This window comes from Tauraco erythrolophus, chromosome 12 (assembly GCF_009769465.1).
Source record: "Tauraco erythrolophus isolate bTauEry1 chromosome 12, bTauEry1.pri, whole genome shotgun sequence".
In the NCBI taxonomy this organism is placed as follows: domain Eukaryota; kingdom Metazoa; phylum Chordata; class Aves; order Musophagiformes; family Musophagidae; genus Tauraco; species Tauraco erythrolophus.
This window is the reverse complement of record NC_141476.1, coordinates 16,784,718-16,802,198: the sequence shown is the minus strand read 5'-3', so window position 1 is coordinate 16,802,198 and position 17,481 is coordinate 16,784,718. Positions and strand designations below refer to the sequence as shown.

Sequence of the window (17,481 nt, the reverse complement as noted above, 5' to 3'; positions counted from 1 at the left end):
GGATGAAGGGCCTCTCACCACTTTTTTATCAGGAAGCAGAGGAAACTATCAGGTGCAGCAGGTTAAACATCAACACACTATAGATTAGGTAGAGAAGCCCTGTGAGTTGGTGACTTAAAGGCAACCCAGCTATGTCTCCCTCCACCACCTCTCTCTTGCTGCAGAACGTTGATTGAAGTCAGCTCAGCAGTTCTTAACAATATATGAAAAATACAAGCTTGCAACACAATTAGAACATTGTTCCATGTGCTATTAGTAGGAAGGGTCAGCAGGACTTGGTAGTCGTGACAGGCTTTAAGGAACTACAGATGGAGATGAGGTCTCTCCATCTGCTCACACCCACTCTTCCACTCATGCTTACTTCTATACTCACCTGTGGGGGAAAAAAAAACAACCACCACCACAACTTGCCTTTACTTTCGGGCTTCTAAGAAAGGGGTGGAAGAGGGCACAGGCATGCTCCAAAGAGAAGAAAGAAGAGAAAGGGCTGAAGGGAAACCCCAGAGGATAAAGACTTATGGGAAGGCAGATGTCTCCTAAGATGGATGCTGCTTTTTCAAGACCTCCCTCAGCAGCAAGAGCAAAGGGTCACTTCAGTAGGAGGCAGAATTCAGACACACGCGCTGGATCCATCACGAACACAACCGACAGCTCATCTCCACGACACTGAACTTCATACAAGCTACAACCCCCTCCCTATCTGGCAGGAGCGGTATCAGTCCCTGCCAAGAACACCAGTAAATTCCACTTCAGTACAGAACTCCCATTGTCAGCTCAGCACAGTGGAAACTGGAGAGCTGCTCATCCCCTAAAGCCTGCCATACTGCGTGAAGTCTGTAGCACTGGGACTCCAGCAATTCATAAAAGAGCAAACATACACCCGCAGCAACTTGAGTCTCAAACAATGACAGTAAAAATACTCCTTCAAATCAACAAAAAACTTTGTAGATTTTCCACAAGCAAATACAGAAAATACACATCTTAGCCTGCCAACAAATCCAAGCTGCACCTCTGTCCCTCCACCAAAGTGCCAGCCAAGTGGGGCACATCTCCAACAAGATCTTAAGATATTCCCAGAAAAAAAGATCAGTCTGATGGCAGGTTCTGACATGGTGCTATCATCATGACAAGAAGATTTCCGTTCATTAGCGTTGTGGCAAAATACCAATAGCTTTTGCTGGAAATGTCCTTCTATTTAACAGTCATTTCAACACAAAAACGTCACCTCTTTTCCTCCTATTGATTCAGGATTAATATATGCCTATTTCAAACAGGATCATTCATTATGTGTGTGCCCTAACGTGAAACAAAAAACCTCACGTTTGTCAGTTCAACTGCTGTTTTTGTTTGGTTCTGTATTTCATACAGGCAACACCTTTCCTTACGGATACTAAAATTTAAGAGGAGACAACTGTGTAAGAGTAGATTGAGCACGTAGCCTAGCATCAAGAGATTTGAATGTTACTCACAACTACTCTAAGTAATTGTCTGGCAAGGATATTAAGTTGCAATATCACAGTGCCCCCAGGACCAACGTTAAAAAATTTAAGGAAAATAATGCTCTGATGTCTCAATAAAGCACTTCAGTATGACACTGTTTACATGCGACTTGTTGGCAATAACTATTATCCTCACTGGATTGGGCAAGCAATGTCATGGAATAAAAGGCCAAAATCTCTAGGTTTGTTATTTTATTTTTGAGGGTGGAGAAGGGGAAAAATAACTTTAAAAGGAAGGGAAAAGACAGCAAAGGACAACAACAAAAACAGCAGCAGGGAGAGAGAGAGGGGGGCCAAGATGAGTCTGAGCCATTTTCATTTCCTTGCAGCTTCCAGAGTGCTAGGTAGGTTGCAAGATGCAGACCAGGATTCTTACTTGCTAGACTGCTGCACTTCTATTTATTCATGCCCATTGCACCCACTGCCTACCAGGCACATCGCCTCAAACGATCATTTCTGTCTTATCTTCTCTGCAAGCCAAAGCGATGTCCACCGTGCCACACAGGCTGAAGAGCAACTTTGTTAAGAGCCAAAAACCCTCCTGGTTTCTACTCAGTACACACACAACGGGTTACTAAAGAGCAACTAGGACACAAGCCTTGGCATAACACCACAGGCAGCCATCTAAAGGGGAGAAATGGAAGATGGAGAAGAAAAAGTAAAGTTTTACCTGACTGAATGGTAAAGCAAGGTACATGAAATTATAAGCAACAGTAGATGTCCCTAAAGCTTTAGCAGGATGCACACAAGCTGCCACTCCTATGGTTCGACAACAGGATTGCTTTTTTCAGAGCACATAGAAATGCTCATCCTGAAATTCCTCAAAATCTCATCATCACAAAAATAAGTTCTTTGCTCTTGTAGAGCTCAGTACCTCCACTGCTCCCTCCATTTAACTACAGGAGAGAAGCCATCGAAACACAGAGAGACGTTTTACCCAATTGCTTCTTATTGAGGCTGAAGTCCACGCTAGTGATGGCATCTCTGTGGCCCTTGAAGTGTCTCTCCAGGGACGGATCTTCCTAGAAGACAATAATGTTCAGACACCATAGATTAAGAACCATCTGCACGCTATAAAACCCCTTTTATTTCTATGACAAGCAAACCAAGCCACATATTCATCCCACAAAAGCAAGGTAGAAACGTGAACATTGTGCAACACAAACCGTGAATTTCATGTGTATCAACAAACTTTAAGAAAGGCAAGTTGTCCAAGCTGATAACCCCCCTGCATGTTAGATGACTCATGTGAATCATTTGTGCATTTTTACAACGTGCTGCTGGTATGGAGACCCCCAAAGCTGACTTTGGAACAGATCAGCCATGTCAACAACCACCTGAGCAGCTTGCCAAGCTCAGCTTTGCTCTGATAGCTGCTCATCTCAGCCCAGCTGTAGCCAAGAGGCCACTGTTTGCACAGAAGGGACAAACCTGCAAGACTTAACAAACTTGTCAAAACAGACAGGTAGAATGAGAACTGCAGCAAAACAGACTGACCCACCACTGTTCCCCTACAACTGGGGAACACAGCATGTGCCTGCACAGCACTTTGCTGCAAAGGCCAAACAAAGCCTGAAGTCGGGAAAAAAAAAACACCACCACAAAGAGCCAAAACAAAACACGACCGAGAGAATCATTACAAGAGGTTGTAACGGTTGAAAATTGTCCAGATTTCGGAACAGGCTGATCAGCCTTCAACCACTGCTCTCATCCACACAGTCTCTGCCTCCCTGGCAACACCCCCCACCACCAGCCCGCTCCCAGCAACCCCAGACGACCACAGCACTCTCCTGGGCCACAGGCTGCCCCCCGCTCGGGCCTCCACCGCAGCCCCACCTGCTCAAACAACCACCCAGTCCCAGGAGAATTCTTGAATGGGTTGGGTTGGAAGGGATCTCAAAGATCATCTAGTTCCAACGCCCCTGCCATAGGCAGGGAAACCCTCCACTACACCAGGTTGCCCAAAGTCTCATCCAACCTGGCCTCGAACACTTCCAGGGATGGGGCAGCCACAGCTTCTCTGGGCAACCTGTTCCAGTGCCTCACCACCCTCAGAATGAAAAATTTCTTCCTTAGATCTAATCGAAATCTCCCCTCTTTCAGTTTAAAGCCATTGCCCCTTGTCCTGTCACTACACGCCCTTGTAAAAAGGGCGCTGACCTCCCCCCAGCACCAGCCCTTCCCAGGCGCGGAGCTCCCCCCACCCGCACCAGCGCCCCTCGCCAGCCCAGAGGTGCCCCTCCGTCCCCAAACACCGACCAGTCCCAGCGGCAGCAGCACCCCGAGCCCCGGCAGCACTGAGTCCCCCGCACCCTCCCGCACACCCGGGCGGCCCGCGGCCCGGCCCCGGCGGCCCCCCCCAGGCCTTCCCCCGCTCAGCCCGGCCCCGGCACCACTAAAACCCGCCGCCGCCGCAACAAGCCCCGACCCAGCCCGGCCGCCCCCTCACCAGGCAGCCGGCGGCCATGACGCCTCCCGCGCTCCCGCGCGCCGCAGCAACGGTTCCGCCCCGACAGGGGCCCCGGCGCCGCGCCGGAAGCGGCTGGCGGCGACACTTCCGGCCGCGGGCGACGCCTGCGCACTGAGCGGGGCCGCCATTGCAGACCCGGCAGGGGGAACGGGAATGTCGTGCAGCCGGAGGCCCGCCCGCCTCCTCCCGCCGGTCGGGCCATGGAGCAAACCCGGCTGGAGGCGTCGGGAAGGGGCGGCGCGGGCTTCGCCGTGAAAGTCAGTGCCTCTCAGCACAGCTGGCGCTGAGGGCGCTCACCAGTGTTAAACAAGCTCCTTCCCTCGCTGTTACTGATCACTCTGTGCGATATGAAAGCGCGTTAGCTTTGTAAATGTATAGGAGCGCATATGATATGCTGCGATGTGAGGAAGTAGTGACATTTTACTGGAGACTTCGGAGACAAGCTAAAGGCTGGCCCGACTGGGCATGCGGCCTGCGCTGTGTGGAATCTTGGATAAGATAATCCCTTATTTTGAGGGATGAAAGGTCACCCTGAACAACCAGGATAACACCAGCATCCTGGCCTCTCCAACACGGCTTTGGAACCCTCCTAGTGTCGCGTACGAGTGACTCCCACAAGACTGACTCCAGGGATGTCTGGATCAACAGACAAGCAGCAAAAGTGCTGCAGAAACAAAAGCTTTCCTATGATGAGCAATTGGTAGTGTGGGTGGTAGGGACCAGTCAAATCGTGTTGTACCTGAACAGTCGAAGGGTGCAAGATCCCTGTGTAAAACCACATTCGGGGTTCCCCAATTTGGCTGGGACGCCGCCGTTTTCGTAAATAACTATTTACCCTTGTAATTCTAGACTTTGTCTCCTGGCCTCTCTCGTCAGTCAGCACGGGCCAGTTGCGAATTTTCACAACGTAATACATTGCCCATGCCGAGATGGCATTTTCCATCCTGTTGGGTCTCTCCCCAACACGGCTCTTGCCACGTCAGCAGGAGATGTGCTTCCAAACTTTGTGCTGAAGTCCGAGAAGAGCAGAACTGCACGTAATTCTCCTGCTTGTATTTTACAGGCTCATTTTCAGGCTGTCAGACATTGTATTCCTTCCTCTTCATCCTCTGGGCAGGAGATGTTCGTCTCCACTCTACCTGACTCACTCCTGCTTTTTTCATAAATGCAGAGCACTTTCTTGTTTGAAGGCCCTGTGACTTAAAACTGGGGGGTTTTGGAGGAAGTTTGTTCTATTGTGTGAAATTGGGTTAAAAATGAAACTGATTTTTCTCCAGTTATTCAGAAACTGACAGCTTTGTTCAACACACGGGGAATCCTCCAGCTTTTATTCCATTGTTACCAAACCACTTCCAATTTACACAGGCGTGGCTTTGTTGTTGAAAACTGCCTGTTATGGTGTAGGGCAGTGGATGGGGTCCAACATGGCGCTCTGGGAGAGTGCAGCCAAGCAACAAGGATCTTTACAGGATTCCAAGCTGCACTGACATTGGACCAGAAATTATTTTTCTCCCACTCCTAATCGAGAGCAAAAAAAGGAAAAGAAGGTTTCCCTAATGTGAAGCAACCCAAGCAATCAAGCACTCAAATTCTCGGAAAGCAACTGGTCGTGTGTTTTGTTTAAATGCTTATTTGTGCCTTTTACAGCTTTTTTCCTTTTTCTTCTTTAAGATTAGTATCTCTAACTGAAAAGTTGCTTCATGCAGGGTTAAAAAAATATTTGCTTTCTTAAGGAAAAGGAGAGCCAAGCGGAACACCTGACAATTTCAAACCTTTTCCATATTTGTCAGGATCATAGAATCATAGAATGGTTAGGGCTGGAAGGGACCTTCAAAGGTCATCTAGTCCAACCCCCCTGCAAGGAACAGGGATATCTCCAACTAGATCAGGTTGCTCAGGGCCTCGTCCAACCTGGCCTTGAACGTCTCCAGGGATGGAGCATCCACCACCTCTCTGGGCAACCTGTTCCAGTGTTCTACAACTCTCATGGTATTGCCAAGTCAGAAACATGTTGTGGTTGCACTCCCACTTACAAAAGCAGGAAATGGGAACGTTTGCTTTTATTGAAGGATTCCACCATGCAAAAAAATACTCAACCAACCTTCTAGATGATGCATTAGCAGCATCTATGGTAACTATGGGTGGCTACTTCACCTACCAAGTCCTCAGCCGTGGGGTGCCACTGCATAACACCAACAGCCAGAGGAAACAGCAGCCCACTGGCAAGACATTAACACCTGCAGCAATCCAGAACAAATGTCAAAAGAAAAAGAATTAAAAATCATTCATGCCAAGGTGTTTGGGGAAAAAAGGGCCCTCAGGAGCAAGGGGCACACATCAGGTCTTGTGGTGGAGAAGACAGTCTCCAGATAGCACAGTTTGGCCAGGGAAGCACGGGCCAGGCTCTGTCCCAGCATCCGACCTTCTTTGTGGCTTTATCTGCCCTGAGTTTGAGCAGGATGAGATTTTCCCATCCCTAAGAAACCGTGGCCCTGGGAGCCAGCCCCCTCCCAATGCCCTGGCCGGGGAGAAGGACCCCAGCCCATGTGCCATCACCCCACCACTGGCAGCACCCTGATGTCACCACCGGCTGAAGAGACAGGGCCAGGAGTGTGACTCCTGCTTTTCTTCAGATAACCACCTGAGGGCAGGCTGAGGCCTCGTCCAGCCTTCAGTTTTCTAAAGCTACAGAAGTAAGCAGGAAAATTGGATAAAGCACAACATGATTTCATTAAAGGCGAATCATGCCAAAGTAGCCAGCTTCTTTGTTAAGACTACCATAACTCTGGTATGAGTGAGCTAGCCTCTTTTCAAATACTACTCCCCAGCTTGCAACTTAGACATTGTCTAGTAGTTCTCAGCAAGCTCAGCCAGGAACCAGGAAAAGACCAGAAGTCCCAGGATCTGCCACCTCTATCGTAAGTACAGTGCCTGGCACTGCCAGCCCTGCGGTCCCTGCACGCTGCAAGGCAGCACACAGCCACGTTGGGCAGCGAAGCGATTGCACAGCATCAGACCCACCCAGAATTCACAGGGGTCATTCTTGCGTGAAATTACAGCTAACCTTTGACTTCAAGCCCAGTCCAGAGAGCCTGAACTTGCTAGAGTGACTGGGTCTAAGATTAGCAGCTAAACTGAATGTTTACCCCTTCTGTATTGCAACCCTCAATTCTCATGTGTCCTGTTAATATTTAAACTGCTGAGCACACCAGTTTCTATACCTACTTCTGCAGTTTTAAGAATATGCCATCTGGGAGACAGTGTGCTAGGCTTCAGAAAGCCATGATGAGACTGTTTTCCTGGAAAAGCTGAGGTTCTCAACAAGACCAGTGCTGGGAAGAAGTATTTACCGTCTACAGAAGAAGCACCAAGAGATGTGGAGTTGGTCAAGGCAACACACAAAAGCCAAGATGGAACCAGCAACCGCACCCAGGTCTCCCAGTTGCTAGCAGCAGTCTCGAAACAAGGTCATCCTGTCTCTGTAACCACCATGATCCCAGTATGGGTCTTCCACAGCCGTTTTGTGTCACATCCCAATATGCCCTAAAGATGGAGGCAGAGGCCTGAGCAACCAGCCCTGCAATGCTTTGGAATACATCAACCCAGCCAGCTGGAAGAAACAGTCACCCTGTTATTGCCACTTTCCGTCCAGAGAGCACGGCAGGGATTTAGGCAGCCTAAGCAGACAGCTGCAAAGAAGCCAAAAACCGCAGGTGAAGATCCATGTAGTCCAGAGCCTCACTGTCCATGCTTCCCTCCGTGCTGCTGTGGAAGGAGGCAGCTGCAGACAGTTTAGGCACTGCAGAGGGGACCACGTCCACCAGGGAGCTCAGCTGATGACAATGACATGGTCTCATTGCTTCCACGGGGAGATGCTTCTTTACATCAGCTGAAGATGTAGCTTTTTGCTGCCACATCAGTGATTTTCTCCCTTACTAATTACTTTGCTCTCCCATGTGTGCCAAACCCATTTATTTATAGCCTACATTTTTTTTTCTCCCCACCTGCCTTTATGCTTATTTTCTGTTCTTATGGAGTGAAGAAAAAGACAGGAGAAAAAATATCTTTTCATCAAGTAAATCTCTTGCTGACCTAAAAGCAAATTTGTTCAAGCAAATTCAGGGAGCTTTGATATTGTGTGAGTTAAGAGACAAAAGGGAAGGGGAACAGACTCTGCTGCTATCAGAACGGATCTTTACTGCTGCGTAACAACTAGGCAATGGAGCAAAAGCCACGGGAATTTAAAAAGGAAGCTCAGCCAAAGTTCACCTCGTTGTCCTGGGTGCTTGTTATCAGGGCCTTGAAAAGAGGGAGGAAGGCAACATGAGCTGATTATAGCAACAACTGGAAAAGGCTGACAAGGCTGGGGGAACCCGTCGTCCCGCCCCAGCACTCGGCGTGCAGGGGTGCTTCGCTGTTGTAAAGCAAAGGGTCGGCAGAGCCTGGGCTATGGAGCTGCTCAGGCCTCTAAAAGAAAATTTGTCCGTCTCAGATCCAAAGCATCTGCTAGTCCGAGAGCCAGAAGGCACCCTGTTAATTGCAATACCCTGTTTTATTTGCTGCCTTGTCTTTGCAGGCGATTTGTACGCACAAGTACAGGCTGGGTGGAGAATGGATTGAGAGCAGCCCTGAGGAAAAGGACTTGGGAGTGCTGGTGGATGAGAAGCTCAACATGAGCCGGCAATGTGCACTGGCAGCCCAGAAAGCCAACCATATCCTGGGCTGCATTCAAAGCAGCATGGGCAGCAGGTCAAGGGAGGTGATTCTGCCCCTCTACTCTGCTCTCGTGAGACCCCACCTGGAATACTGTGTTCAGCTCTGGAGTCCCCAACACAAGAAGGACATGGAGCTGCTGGAGCGGGTCCAGAGGAGGGCCACGAAGATGATCCGAGGTCTGGAGCACCTCTGCTATAAAGACAGGCTGAGAGAGTTGAGGCTGTTCAGCCTGGAGAAGAGAAGGCTCCGGGGTGATCTTATTGCAGCCTTCCAGTACCTAAAGGGGGCCTACAGGAAAGCTGGAGAGGGACTTTTTACAAGGACATGTAGTGATAGGACAAGGGGCAATGGATTTAAACTGAAAGAGGGCAGATTTAGATTAGATATAAGGAAGAAATTCTTCACTCTGAGGGTGGTGAGGCACTGGAACAGGTTGCCCAGAGAAGTTGTGGATGTCCCATCCCTGGAAGTGTTCGAGGCCAGGTTGGATGAGGCTTTGGGCAACCTGGTGTAGTGGAGGATTTCCCTGCCCATGGCAGGGGCATTGGAACTAGATAATCTTTAAAGTCCCTTCCAACCCAAACCACTCTGTGATTCTATGACTTTCACTGCTCATCCATATAGCTGAAGTGGTGAGGGGAAGGGTGACAAGAGGACAGAGACCTACTGACTACCAAGACGTACCCTGGGACGCCAGTGGAATGCACTACTACTCCATGCGTTAAACTGTACAGTTCTTCAGCCGTCCAAGAGAGGTGGAGGGAAGGGAGCTCATACATGCCTGCTATTTCCAGAACTGGCCTAAAGGAGAATTCAGGAGTGAGAAATCCTGACAAGCTGGATCAAGCCTGAATCCCATCGGCAGCTTTCTGGGCATCTACAAAGTTGTCTCTGATAACCTACATTGGTTTTAGTGTCTTAAGCCACTGTAAGATCTTCAAATCCATTACACAAATGTAGATCAAACCCACCTCTAAAATATCTACCAGTACAGGTGGCCCCAGACATGGAGCTGTTCCTTCTGGACACATGCACCTCTTTTGTCCATAGGTTTCCCCTTCTGCAGTATGAATAAGCCCTCTCTTCCCCACATTACAGGCTAGCCCCAAACTCCGTGGCTCCAGAGGCATTTTTGTTTTATTGACATGCAGGTGCTTGCTAAGCAAGCAGAGCCTCTCTGCTGATCTTGCTGACCCAGGGCAGGCAGTTGCTTTCAGTCCCTGAACTTTCTCTGCTGTTACCTGCAGGTAACAGGGGTGAGTGGAGTTCAGACTTCACTGAACTCACAATTGCATCAACCCAGAACCCAAAGTGCACAGAGACCGGTACTAGGAAAATGCTAGCCGAGTTCACAGGAGTGAAGCTGAGACCTCTCAGACATGGAGTTCCCTGTTCAAGAGGTGTGCGCCCAGCATCCACACCCGGCAGGGGCATTGCCACACAGACCTCAGCGCTGGGGTACACCAGGCCAGAGAAAGTAAAGCTACACAGTCCAGCAGTGTCGCTCACCAGCCTGGGCTGCACCTCCAAGGATGTCATTGCATCTTCCGTAGCCAAGAGGAAATGGCCCGCCTTTTGTAGGCAGGGTCTAAACCTTAGTTAATTAGTTAATTACATTCAATTCAGTTCAAGCCAGCTGGGTAATAATAATTGGATGCCATAATTCCTCCTTTTTGTTTTACAGTTTTTTGTTTTCAAGAAGGCTTTACAGTGAGCAGAAACCCAGTTCATTCATTCCAACTCCAGCTCACTTCCCTCTTTTGGGGTTGCGACTTTACCTTCTTTACCGAAGGACTCTCGCTCCAGCTCTGGCTCTTTTGGCTCTGGCGAGGGAGTCGGGGTTGCGGTCTTCAGGGTCTCTCGTGTTCGTATCACATCAGGGTCACCAGTTGTTGCTCACCAGCCTGGGCTGCAGCTCCAAGGATGTCATTGCATCTTCCACAGCCAGGAGGAAATGGCCCACCTTTTGTAGACAGGGTCTAAACCTTAGTTAATTAGTTAATTACATTCAATTCAATTCAAGCCAGCTGGGTAATAATAATTGGATGCCATACAGCAGCACCAACCTAATAAACCAGAAAGGTAGGATCAGCCTGAGCAGTGCTAGAGGAGCATACACCAAGTTCTTCATCTCACTCCATTAGGCTGGTTTCCAGTCCGTGTTCATCACTGGGCTGGATCACATTTGGCCTTAACTTTTCAGCCTATAATCTTGTCGAAAAAATCTTTGTCCCAATATATGCAAAGTCCAGGTCCTCACTCTGCAGATTAGAGGAGGGTATCAGTCTGCTCCTGCTAAAGGGCCTCACGTTTCTGTGCAAATTATTACATGGGAAGAGCCAAAAGGATCCACACCCAGCCATGCCAAAGGCAGAGTGGGCAGGAGGACATCGAGGTTTCTAGAGAAACTCCTGTTGACAGCACTGAGTTTGGTCAGCACATGCAACCACACAACCATCTCGTCCTTCTAAAGCTCTACGCTCCCAGTGGCCCTGCACCTCCTGAAGACCCAGGGTGGCCATCTGCTCTCCTTTCCACACCATTCCTGCACACTACAAAGGGGAATCACAGATCAACACAACCAGAGCCAACCACAGAACAAAACCAAGTATCTGTTGTGTTTGTCGCCTTTACATGCTGAAGGGAAAGATGCATCTGTATGCAAAAAGTCAGAGCAGCCCTAGTTAAAACCAGTGTTAACTCTGAAGCATCCACCTAACCATCTCCCCTGCAGCCTCCTTCTCCTCTCGGAACGGCTTCGCAGTAGGCTGTTCTACTCCAACAGTAGTTACCAAAGCCAGACCCTTCTGCAGTGAATTCAACTGCATGAGGGGACAACAGTCCTTTTTATTTCCAACCAGTTCAAGGCAGGCAGAACCAGAGAAGCGGTGTGGCCCACTGCCCACCACCCAACCCAGTTGCTTCCTTGCACTGATCGTTTCCGCTTCCAACATCTCATCCTTGGAGAGAGAAAGAGGCTTCTGGCTGCTCTATCTGTGCAGTGCCAACAGGAGCTCAGCCTTTGCTGGACCTCTTGGCACTACTATGACATTGGCACATGTTTGTGCTGGGTTGTCTGTCTTGCTAAGACCACTGAAGGACAACTGGGAACATTAAAGCCACACCACTATATAAGAGCAGTGTTTACCACTGTCCAAACAGGACCTGACAACTGGAAAAGGTTGATTGTTCAAACAGTTCATTACTAACTCTATTAGACTATTTACTACCAACTCTATTAGACCCTATTTACTTCCACCTCTATGAGGCTCTACTTGCTCTGTAGTGACTCTCTTCTCTCTATCAAGCATGTCCACACCGGGTCCAGTCCCGTGCCCACAGGCGCAGCGTTGGTGGCACGGGTGGGACAAGGTGGGGCCGTTGGGCTGTGGCCGTGGCAAGGGCTGCTGCCAGCACGGGCATCGCCAGCCAGGGGCTGCAGCAGGGAGAGAGGCGCAGCCCAGGGGACCAGCCCAGCCGCTGCGCCGGGCTGCACTGGGGGGAAGGTGGGAAAGCCCAGCCCTGGTGCCAAAGGTGGCAGCTGCGGTGCAGGAGGTGCAGCGAGTGGCATGCTGGAGGGGCCTGGCTGCTGGGTGGTGGTGCCAGGGATGGGGCAGCCCCGGTGGTCTCCCTGCCTGCAGCTCCAGCAAGGTTGGGAAGTGGGGAGTAGCTCTGTCTGGAGGCATACGGGATCTGTGAGTGTGGGGACGTGCTTTAGCAGGAGTTGCTTTTCCTTGGCAAGTACGGACTTCCTGCGGGCAGACACCTGTGTGTCCTGCAGTGCAGCTGGTACGAACACACCCCTTCCACCCCAGCAGTGGCTCCTCATGCAGGCTGAAGGCTTCTGGGGCACTTTTCATCCAGCTCCGTATCTGTGCACAAAGCAGCTGTGACTGGTTTTGCATTCCACTCTTGACTTGCTCCTTTCCAGCAGCTGGAGGTGATCCCTCTTAAAGTTAGGGCTATAATAGAAGCATAAAAGCTAAAAAATCTAAAAATCTAAGCTGATTGTAAGGCAAAAATGATTAAAGTGCTCGTGGACCTGTTGCTTCTACATTGGTGGGTGGAAATCTGGTGAGTCTGTAAACTCAGTCTGGGGTTCTGCTGTGCAAACAGGACTACTGGAAAAGGATTATTGTTCAAACCGTTTATTAACAACTCTACTAAACTATTTCTTACTAACTCTAATAAGCTCTATCTATTAACAACTCTACTAACTAGATGCTATTGGCTTGCTGCCGACTCTCTGTGCCCTCTCTAGGATGTGCTCTGGGGTCCAGTGGCATTGCCTGCACCTGTGGCATGGAGTCTGCAGTAGTAGTAGAGTATCTAAAAAAAAGCAAAGGAGAAGAGTTAGTTGACACCGTTTCAAGAGAGAAGACCCCAACCTATGAGAACTAAGAGACTGAGTTGCAAAAGACTGGCACCAGGATATGGAAAAGGACTCTCAGGAGCGTTTGAACCCTAAAGCTCAGGCTAAAACATTATGTCACAGTTCCGTTCAGTCATCGCTACCTGGGGTTTTTGCCATTCCAAATCATAATGCCAAATATCACGGCCTTGCAGCAATTTTGGTGTGGATGTGAGCACGCAGGCAATACTGCTGTGGTCCTTAGATGTATCTTCTCGGCATTCAGCACATGGCGCAGGAAGGTTTCAAATTTGGTACAGGAGACACGTAGCAGACATTACAAGAAATGAGGCTACGCTGAGTCGCTTTTTCCATTGTTAAAATGGTTCAAACTCAGCAGATGTCACCGAACTGTATTTTATCCACATTTCTACCAGTCAGAAAGACTAACTCAAACCTTCCTGAAAACGACCTGAGAAGGAAATGAAACACAGACCGCTCGCTACTGTCCCCATCTCCCCTATTCCAAGGATGCCTTATTTGACGTGAAGGCCCGTCTCTCCCCCAAGACTCTTGTGAGCATTAGGTGATGTGCAGAGCAACTACTGTACCTGGCTGTGAGCAGAAGCTGCTGCCTCTTCGGCCAGGAATTCAGGCAGGGAGGCAGATCTTTGGAAATCCCAGAGCATTTTGGTGAATCTGTAGTTGGTCAGCTGTCTGATAAAACTCTTCACGCGCTGTGTGGCAAAGACGTGCAGAGGTCCTCCGTTGCCCAGCACCTCCGCTTTCACCAGTTCTTCATTGATGGCCATGCATTTTCCACCCTTGCTCCACCAAATGGACTGATCTGGTTGCTTTCCACCATTTTCCAAAGCTTCTGTGGAAAGGAGAGGGAAGAGAATTCGTTCGCTTCGCTCTTCCTCTTCTTAGAAGCAGGAGGGACTGGTTTGACCTTGTGCCCCTCACCACCGGCTCGTGAGTTTGCTGGTCTGGCAGCAGCACAGGGTGTTCTTTCCCCTTGTCGTGGAGGGCCAGAAGTAGTCATGGCTGCCGACTGCCCCAGCACATCCAGAGCAGAAAAGAATTGTAATAGTTGTTCTGCTGGTGACAGCGCCCTTTTCATTTCTTTGGTTCCAGTGAGAACAAAGTCTCCCTCACTGGTCACTGCCCTGGAGAGCCAGGCCATGTCTTGCTGGTCAGCAAGCAAAGGCCAACTGGCGCTGGCTGCCTCCAGGTAACCAAGGGGATGTTCTGACAAGTCCCTGTGATGCCCATGCTGCGTAGTGGCCAGAGGAGAAATGGCTGAGGAGTACTTGTTGCTTTTCCCTCCCAGACCAACTGGTGGTGGGATTCGCAAGCCCAGAAGTCAATAAAGCTGTGTGGAAGGGCTGTAGGCCATGAGAGGACAGTGCTGCATCTGGTTGCATCCGAGAGCGGGTCCGCAGGGAGGAGGAGGGATGGCTGCAGTTTTGGGCATCCCAGTGCCTCGTTTGGGAAGCTTTCCAGCTGGGCACCTCTGACACCTGCAGAAATGTCCTTACGGGTTTTGCTGTGCTGGTGGCTCTTGAGCAGCTGCTTCACAGCCTTTGGCAGAGAGTGGGGAGCAGCCAGGCTGGGGCTGCAGCCAGTGCCCTGAGTGCTGGGTTCGAGGGGTCCTTCTTCAACCAGACTTTGCCTCACCTTCCCTGTGCATTACCCTGACTAGGTCCCTCCTCGTCCCCTTTACTCCCCTCTGGGCTCTCCAGTGGTGTGGGAAAGTCTGTTTCCCAAGCTGTATGAATGCAAGAAATGGAAATCTTTTCCTGTCTACTGCCCATTTCTTCTCTAGACAGAGAAAGGCTCTGTGATTTGAAGAGCACTGTGTGCTGGTTAGTGTTAGTGCTGTTAATACTTAGATGGGAGACCGCCTGGGAATACTGGGTGCTGTAGGCTTTTCCATGTCATTTACATCATGCTCAGGTCCAACACATCCTCATTAACCACCACCTTACTTCCCGTCCTTTCATATAATACACAGATATCATTCCCTTCGTATATGGACCATCTCTGTAAAATGTCTGTAAAATGTCCACAAAATATCCATTGAGTTGATTTAGTCCACGACTTTGGGCTCCATCTGTTATGGTGGTCTGTCAGGACAGGAGGAGTGGTGTGTTGCATGGAGTTACTGGGCACCAAAGCCAGCTCAGGTCAGGGCACTGCTGCACTTGCATTGCTTCTTGTAAGGCTTATCCTGTATTGGTTCAGGTGGTTCCTGCTACAGCAGTTCCTATAACCTGCAACTGAAATCATGGGTTACAACAATTTAAAGGTATTTCCATAGCACCCCTGGTCCTTTTGGACCAGACCATAGGGTTTAACCTTGCAATGAACTCCTTCCCTCGCTCCTAGCCTGGCTAGGACTTATCCACAGACTGCAGTCCCTTAGGGGTGTACCTGCTCCAAGTGGAGTCTTATCTATGAGCCACAGTCTCTTCAAAGGTATACCTGCTGCAGCATAGACTTACCCACAGCCACAGTGACTTTGAGGTGCACCTGTTCCAGTGTGGCCTTATCCATGGGCCTCAATGCCTTCAGAGATACACCTGCTCCAGTGTGTCCTTACCTGCAGCCACAGACCCTTCAGAAGTAAATCTGCTCCAGCATGGCCTTACCCATGGCTGCAGTCCCTCCAGGTATGTACCTGCTCCGTCATGGGCTTATCTATAGCCATGCGCTTTGAGGTGATCCAGCATGACCTCATGCACTGCCACTGATGCTTCAAGAGGTACTTGCTGCAGCATGGATTTATCCATAGCCATAGGTGCTTCGAGGTGTAACTTCTCCAGCGTGGACCTGTCCTTTGGCCACAATCCCTTCAGAGGTATACCTGCTGCAGCACAGACATGACCATGGCCACAGATGCTTCGAGATGTACCTGCTCTGGTGTGGACTTATTCCTGGCCACAGATGCTTCGTAGTGTCCTGCTCCCACATGGACTCATCCACAGGTCACAGTCCCTTTGACTCGAGTTCACACTGGAGTTCCAGCCTGTCCAGTGCAGCAGCACAAACAGCAGCCACGCCTTGGCCACCCGCCAGCCCAGGCGCTTCGCCATCGCTGTTATCAAAATGTTCCAGGCACAGCACAGCAAGACGATAAGCAGCGCCAGCAAGCCACGGAAGCAAAAAGCAGCCACTAACGAGCACTAGACTCTACTACACAGTCAGGCAAGCAAGCCCTGTAGCAAGCACGGGAGCCTGCCAATTAATAGCTAAACAGCAATAACAGCTATAAATTCCATCTAACACATTCCAATCAAATCTATCGTTATCTCGAACCCTTTGAGCCTCACGTTGGGGACACCAAAAAGGACTGTCATGGTTTAACCCCAGATGGCAACTAAGCACCAACGCAGCCGCTCGCTCACTCCCTCACAGTGAGACGGGGAGAGAATCAGAAGGGTGAAAGTGAGAAAACTCGTGGGTTGAGATAAAGACAGTTTAACAGGTCAAGCAAAAGCTGCATGCACAAGGAAAGCAGAACAAAGAATTCATTCATCACTTCCCATGGGCAGGCAGGTGTTCAGCCATCCCCAGGAAAGCAGGGTTCCATCACGTGTAATGGTGACTTGGGAAGACAACACCATCACTCCGAATGTCCCGTCCTTCCTTCTTCTTCCTCCAGCTTTATATGCTGAGCATGACATCATGTGGGATATCCCTTCGCTCAGTCGGGGTCAGCTGTCCCAGCTGTGTCCCCTCCCAATTTCTTGTGCACCCCCAGCATGCTCACTGGTGGGGTGGAGTGAGAAGCAGAAAAGGCCTTGACTGTGTGTAAGCACTGCTCAGTGATAACGAAAACGTCCCTGTGTTATTTTTCAGCACAAACCCAAAACACAGCCCCATACTAGCTGCTATGAAGAAAATTAACTCTATCCCAGCCCAAACCAGTACACACTGCTTCTGCAAGGGAATAGCCCTGCACCGAGGCAATGCTCCCCTGCCAGATTTCAGCAGTCTCCCAGGGGCTGTTCTGTTGGATCAACTAGAAGTAAAAGACTATGAGGGCTGTGCAAATGAAATGGAAGAAATGGGAGGTGTGCAACCCCCTCTCTCCTTGGTTTGGTTCCTCTGCTTCTCTTTGCTCTTCCAAACGTAGGAATGAAAGCAACAAAATCAGTCCCACTCTGTAAACCTTTTAGATCAGCCTCCTCTCTACAGGATCAGGAGCCTTTTCTGTAAAGGAGAGGTCTGATCTCAAGAGCCCAGAAGTCAATAAAGCTGTGTTGAACAGTTGTAGGCCATGAGAGGACTGTGCTGTGCCTGGTTGCATCCAGGAGTGGGTCCGCAGGGAGGAGCGGGGACAGTTGCAGCGTTAGGCATCCCAGTGCCTCCATTTCTAAAGTTTTTGTGATTCACTGGAGAAAGATCTTACAAACCTTGGCTGCACATTCTTTAAAAGC

The 17,481-nt window shown here is 49.8% G+C and overlaps 1 protein-coding gene across 3 annotated transcripts in view; it reads right to left on the bottom strand.

The window, feature by feature from the left end:
* Positions 1–3,983, bottom strand: part of POC1A (POC1 centriolar protein A) — a 57,588-nt gene extending 53,605 nt beyond the window's left edge. For 2 of the 3 annotated variants that reach the window (XM_086618806.1, XM_086618808.1), the window contains exons 1-2: positions 3,949–3,983; positions 2,437–2,521 (exon numbers count right to left, since the gene is read on the bottom strand). In XM_086618806.1, the coding sequence (XP_086474932.1) occupies positions 2,437–2,521; positions 3,949–3,966 (103 nt within the window). In that variant the 5' untranslated portion in view covers positions 3,967–3,983. Of the gene's footprint in view, positions 1–2,436; positions 2,522–3,948 lie in introns of those variants that run through there. The other variant, XM_086618807.1, reaches the window with a different exon arrangement.
* Positions 3,984–17,481: the final 13,498 nt, after the last annotated feature.